General features: G+C 34.5%; 1 protein-coding gene and 1 non-coding gene across 2 annotated transcripts; both read left to right on the top strand.

The window, feature by feature from the left end:
* TRNAV-CAC lies at window positions 169-242 on the top strand. The gene has a single exon. It is a non-coding gene; the product is annotated as a tRNA-Val (tRNA).
* Window positions 542-1902, top strand: LOC104741292 (putative clathrin assembly protein At1g25240). Its single transcript, XM_010462105.2, has one exon. The coding sequence runs from the start codon at window positions 644-646 to the stop codon at window positions 1784-1786; it is 1143 nt and encodes a 380-aa protein (XP_010460407.1). The 5' UTR covers window positions 542-643; the 3' UTR covers window positions 1787-1902.

Below are 6510 nucleotides of genomic sequence, written 5' to 3'. Positions count from 1 at the left end.
TGCCATAAAGATTATGGTGATGAATAGTAGAAATGGATCCAGTGACTATTCTCTTGCATGCGCTTCAATGGATCCAGATTATGGTGAATAGTAGAAATGGATCCAGTGACTATTAACTTAACAAAAAGTAGTTATCAAAAAAAAAAAAAAAAAAAAATTAACAAAAAAGTCTGGGTGGTGTATATGGTTATCACGCTAGTCTCACACACTAGAGGTCCCCGGTTCGAATCCGGGCTCAGACATGTTTTAATTTTCCTAACGTTTTGACTTTATCCTTTCAACATGGTCCCGAGATTACTAAAAGCTCTCTCGGCCAACAGCTTTTCCACAACTCCCTTTCTCTATCATCTGTCTTCTTTTATTACAGTTCCAGTTTGACCTCGATCAGTTCGTTTTGTATAAACCGTGTCTTCATGAGGCCAGCCGACGTGCCCGAAACTAAGCAAAAACGTGTATTGACACACGTGCCAGCTTTTAATGTCTATACTTGTTTTAAAATTAAAAATAAACGAAAAACCGTTTACAACGGTCAAAAGCAAGGGTGGCAAAAGAATTAAAACTTAAAATAGAGACAACAAGGTAAAGCTTTTTTGGTTCGAGAGAAAAGAGAATTTAGAGAGGAAAGGGCGAAAGAAGGAGGCTGATGATGAAGCTATGGAAACGGGCTTCTGGTGCTCTCAAAGACCGGAAAAGCTTGTTTTCCATCGGCTTCTCCCGGAAAACCTCCTTCCGCAACCCTGACCTTGATTCCGCTATCATCCACGCAACCTCTCACGATGACACATCCGTCGATTACCGCAATGCTCACCGTGTCTACAAATGGATCCGCTCCTCTCCCACGAATCTCAAGCCTCTTGTTCATTCCCTTTCCTCTCGTGTTAACCGCACAAGAAGCTGGATCGTTGCCTTGAAAGCCCTTATGCTTGTCCACGGTGTGCTTTGTTGCAAAGTTTCGTCCATTCAGGAGATTCGTCGCCTCCCTTTCGACCTCTCTGATTTCTCGGATGGCCATTCCCGTCCCAGCAAGACTTGGGGTTTCAATGCTTTTATTCGTGCCTACTTCTCGTTTCTTGACCAATACTCTTTCTTTATGTCCGATCAACTCCGTCGCCGCCACAGGAAACCTCAGGTTGAAACGGTTAGCCAAGAGCTCGAAAGAATCCAGAAACTCCAGTCTCTTCTCCATATGCTACTCCAAATCCGTCCAATGGCTGATAACATGAAGAGGACGCTGATCCTTGAAGCCATGGACTGCGTGGTGATTGAGATCTTTGACATTTATGGAAAAATCTGCAGCGCTATTGCTAAACTTCTCATCAAGATTCATCCAGCTGCTGGAAAAGCAGAAGCTGTGATGGCTCTTAAGATCGTAAAGAAGGCTACATCTCAAGGAGAAGACCTCGCACTGTACTTTGAGTTCTGCAAAGAATTTGGGGTCTCAAATGCGCACCAGATCCCTAAATTCGTTAGCATACCAGAAGAAGACATTAAAGCAATCGAGAAAGCTATCAATGGAGTCGAAGAAGAGGAAGAGGAGACAAAGAAGGAGGAGATGGAAGTAGAGGAAGAAAAAGGTATCATATTAGTGGAGAAACCGGAGTTGTTGCAGACAATCATAACCGATAAATGGGAAGTTTTCGAAGACGACTTGTGTTTCACATGTAAGGAGATTCCAGAAACTGATCAGCATAGAAAGTATAACGTGGATCCGAGTTCGCTGCCTCTTATAGTTATCGACGAGCCAGTTTACTTCACTCACACGTTACCAGATCTGATTACCTTCTAATTTGCAATTTGATCAGATTCATTATTTTTTTTTTGGCTTTATCTTTTTTGTGCCTCTACTTCACTTTTGTTGAATATGCGGATGATAATAAACGTTAGCCAAACCTTAAGTTTTTTAAGATATTTTTTTAGTACACATTTTTTTTATATATATTCGTATAGGCATTTGAGAATCAGTCTTTTAGATGTTAATATATGGATAAGATCGATTTGGCGGGTTTGTCACAGTCCCAAATGGACTAAATTTACAAAAACTAAAAGTAAATTAACTCTCCTGATTGATAGTGGATCCGATATTTATAACAAATACGATACACAAGTTTTCTAATGGGTATAAATTATATAAAAAAATAGTTAAAAACGGTACAAAATAACTATATGAGAAACGGTACCAAAAACTGAAAAGATCACTTCTAACATCGTTTCTAATAACATTTTTATAATTGATAATTATCAGAGCAGTATACTCCCTACCGTAGCATAACAGGACTTATTAATTAAACTTTTATATTAACAAATCATGATCTATAGTATGCGCTCTATAAAGGACATAATTCTCCTTTTATATTAGCAAATTATGATCTGATATGAGCTCTATAAAGGACATAAGTCTGCTGCTTCTTTTTCTTATAGTGCCGCTTTCTCAGCCACCGCTTAAGTCAGCGGATCAGAAGTCCTAAACTTCATTATATATTCCATGTTTTCTTTGCAATGACTGATTCCATCTTTCCCTCCCACAAGTTATACCAACCCATCCTTTTCTCCATCTAAGTATACATTGGACCATTTGGTTATCGCTTTTAACTTGTGCTTTGTTAGGTTTTAATTTACTAAAAAAGTTTTTGTTTTGAAAATAATCAATCTATTTCTTATATAGTTAATAAGGTAATATAGTATTACATATATATATGTTATGTAAAAAATAGATAAAAACGGCCAATATATATTTAAAGATACATATTTGCAGCGCCTCTTTACCACTTTGCATGGTGAGTTATTGTCCTTTGTTTGGTAGTAGAAAGTTAATCATTTTGATTTGACTTCTTTGATATGAAATGTTTTTAAAATTTGTAATGAAAGCAATAACACAGATGATAAATCGCTATCGATCATATGAAAAATGGTATGGCCAAAGCAACGACTTTAACAATGGATCATATAAATTTTATTAGTAATTTCTCATCACTAATAATTATAACCCAACTAAAATAACTGAAACATAAATATTTCGTAAAAATAATTTGTAAATGGTAAAAAAAAATGGATTTTACGGCAGAGAGACTATTTGGCTTCATCCACGGCTAGCTACCACTAACATCCGAAAATAGAAACATGGAGAGGGAGTGGATTCGGATTTGAAGATAATAGCATCGAGTAGAGAGAGTAGGGTTAAAGGCTTTCCCGCCCATGTGGTCATGTGGGCATGAGATATAGTATAATGCTTTCTATGTAGATTACGACGTAGAGACAATGTCAATTTATTTAAATGATATATATATATATATATATATATATATCATTTAAATGCTTTGAACTTTCTTTTATTTTTGTTACTTTATGGGTTGTCGATAAAACTTTTCACCTCCTCCATCGTTACACCTTGAAAAGCAAAAAGCCGATGGGACCAAGTCCCATGTTATCATGACTCCTCTTCGTTAAGTATCAACTAAATTAGATATAACAATGCAATGATACTTCTTATATCTTTTGTACTTCGTCTCTAATTTTTATTGATTGAAACAATTGGTACTTCTCATTTAATTTGAACAAATCATGATTGTAATAGTCTTACTAAATCGATCCAATTTTATTGTTCTTAGCAATATAGGTATATGCATGGCTGTCTCAAACTTTGCAGAGACTTAAGTTAAAAGATTTAGACTTTAGCACATTGGTGTAATTTTTTCTAGAATAATGAAATTTGAAAAAAAGTATAACTTCTTGATTTTCAATTAAATTTCGAAATTTATTTTTACATATAACTAGTAACATAATAATCTCATTAATTATATTTTTCAAGATTTTTTTTTAAATAAATTATAGTCCGTTCATTTTTTAATATAACCATTTGATTTTAAAGATATTTTGTCATATATATTTTTCATAAAACTTTTGGTGGGAAACTTAGAATTTTTTTTTAGTTCTTTAGCAAAGCTTATTCTATTAAAAATTGCAGGAGAAAATAAAACTTTAAGTATTCTGAACTTTTTGGTATGGACCATGCTCACTAAAGCTCATCATATGGATACCAATTTTCAGATCATGCTGATCTGTTTGGGCTGCAGGTTGAAACAAAACTTGTTATTTAGATTACTAGTACAACTTTTGGCTACTCTCTACAAAATATAAATACTCTTGGTATAAGCCAATAAACTCTTACAAATTAGAGACTTAGTCCATAGATTCTTATGACGGTAATTAAAAGATGGGAGTAGCACTTTTCTGGTTAGATAATTGGTAATTTTCTTTTTGCAAATTTAAAATGCTATATAGAACAGAATGGCATTTGTTCTCAGCCGCAACTCAAACTCTGGCTGACGTGGAAATTACCTCCGGCATGGTCAGGCTCTCAAGTTAACCTCAAAACCAAATAAACTACAAAATCCACCTTAATTGGTAGCACAATTATATTAGAGATTAAAAATCTTCAACATTAAAAATCTTCAACATTAAAAATCTTCAACATTAAAAATCTTCAACATTAAAAAAACATCTAATTAGCATGAGTAAAAGATTATGTGGCAAGTACTTCTACCCAACAGTTAGTAAGATTAAGCCATATGATACTTAAGATCCCGTTCAATTCGTTAGGCCTTGTATTTTACTTTTGCACACCAATTCATAGCCGATAGCAAGATTGTAAGGTCATCCCCAATGCAAAGAGACTCTCATGATCTCTCCACATTATTTTAGATATAAAATTTGTTTGTTTTTAACTAATCAAACTACAAGTCAATGTTAGAGAAATTTCGTGCCTCTTACGAGAAATAAATACTACTACTTACGAAAGACGGAATTAAAGTCAATCTAAATTGGATTATATAAATAAAATCGTTGGGGCCAAACAAGAGTTAAAGCGAAGAGAGGAAGAGTCATATTTTCAATAGTTTCGATTTGGATCCGTGTCCACCTTCGTTAGAACCGCGTTTATGGATCTGGTCCATTGTACACTTTTTACAAAGTGGTTCTTTCGTGACACTAAAAATCAGTCCAAGGGTCATCCCGTTTAAAAATTTGTACTATAGATATGATGACACCACATTGTATGGATCCCCTTCTACGTTCCTCACACGCACACACACACAGAGACATGAGTTGATTATGTGCACACGACATACGTAATAATAAGTAATGATTTGTCCGACTTCCAAAACATAAATTCTAACCCCTTTATTTACTTGTGCTTCCTTTAGAGTAGTAAACAATAAACAAAATATTCAAGTTTATAAGATTTCTTAATTAATTTGATTTCCTTGCTAAAAAAAACAACGGGAATAATTTGTAGTAGTTTGATAAGTATTTTTCAATTGTGGAGAAAAAGATCGAGTGATATGAAATAATAATGACTTGTATTTGTTTTCTTGTGAAAGGGGATGTTCTTTTGTTTCTTGCCAAAATATCTATGTGGGCTCTAAGTTTCAACCCCGTTTCCTTTAGGTCACATGATGTATATGTATGCATACATAGAAAGAGAAAAATGATAAAAGAAGATGATGAGTGTATGTAAAGAAGAAGATTAAACAATCAGAGACCATACAATGCCTTCTCCAGGTAAGGTGCGAGGTCAATGAATCAATTAACAAAAAGAAGAAACTTTTTTCCAGGAAATATAAAAAGAGGATAGTAAAGGTGAAAAAAAAAAAAAGAGAGCTGAAAACAAAAGTTGATTTCAGAAAGCAAAACCCTTTGTTTCTCCCTCTTAACTCATCTCTCTTTCTTCCTCTATTAGTAAAGCTGAGACAGCACTATCCACCAAATAAAAGTAGTAAAGAGCTAAAATCTCTATTCTTCACATGAAAAACAAAAGATTCTTCGATCTTGTTTTTCTTTTTCAGTAAGTCACACACACAGTATAATTGTACACTTTCTCCAATACCACCACCATATCGTTAAGAAAATAAAAACAAAAAGATCATCCGATGTTAGATTACGAGCACAACAATGACCACAGGAACCTTCCTACTTCATCTTCCAACGATCTTCTTCTTGGCATCAATGGAGCTGCCAAGAGAAAACGGAGACCTGCAGGCACACCAGGTTTTTAATCATTCCGCATATGTTTTCTATGTATTGTCCATTAGGTTTTCAATAATTCAGCTAATGAATATTTGGTTTCCGGTACATACTAAAACGTGTTCTTGATATTCCAAATAAGTTATCAACAGAACTGTATTCAATAATATTTTTGTATGAACTTTTTTTTATTCAAATAATTCAGCTAAAGATTTTATATGAGTTTTTTTTTTTCATATATTTCCAAATAGCTAGCTTTGATTTTCGAGCAATAATCTAAGTAAACATATCCGTGCTATAACAGATCCAGATGCAGAGGTGGTATCTTTATCACCAAGAACGTTGCTAGAGTCAGATCGGTACGTGTGTGAGATCTGCAACCAAGGGTTTCAGAGGGATCAGAATCTACAGATGCATAGAAGAAGGCATAAAGTGCCATGGAAGCTTCTGAAGAGAGAGAAGAAGGACGAGGAAGTGAGGAAGAGAGTCTAC

The sequence above is a fragment of the Camelina sativa genome, chromosome 14, assembly GCF_000633955.1.
Source record: "Camelina sativa cultivar DH55 chromosome 14, Cs, whole genome shotgun sequence".
Taxonomy (NCBI): domain Eukaryota; kingdom Viridiplantae; phylum Streptophyta; class Magnoliopsida; order Brassicales; family Brassicaceae; genus Camelina; species Camelina sativa.
Note: the sequence above shows the minus strand (reverse complement) of the source record. Positions and strands in the feature narration are given on the sequence as shown.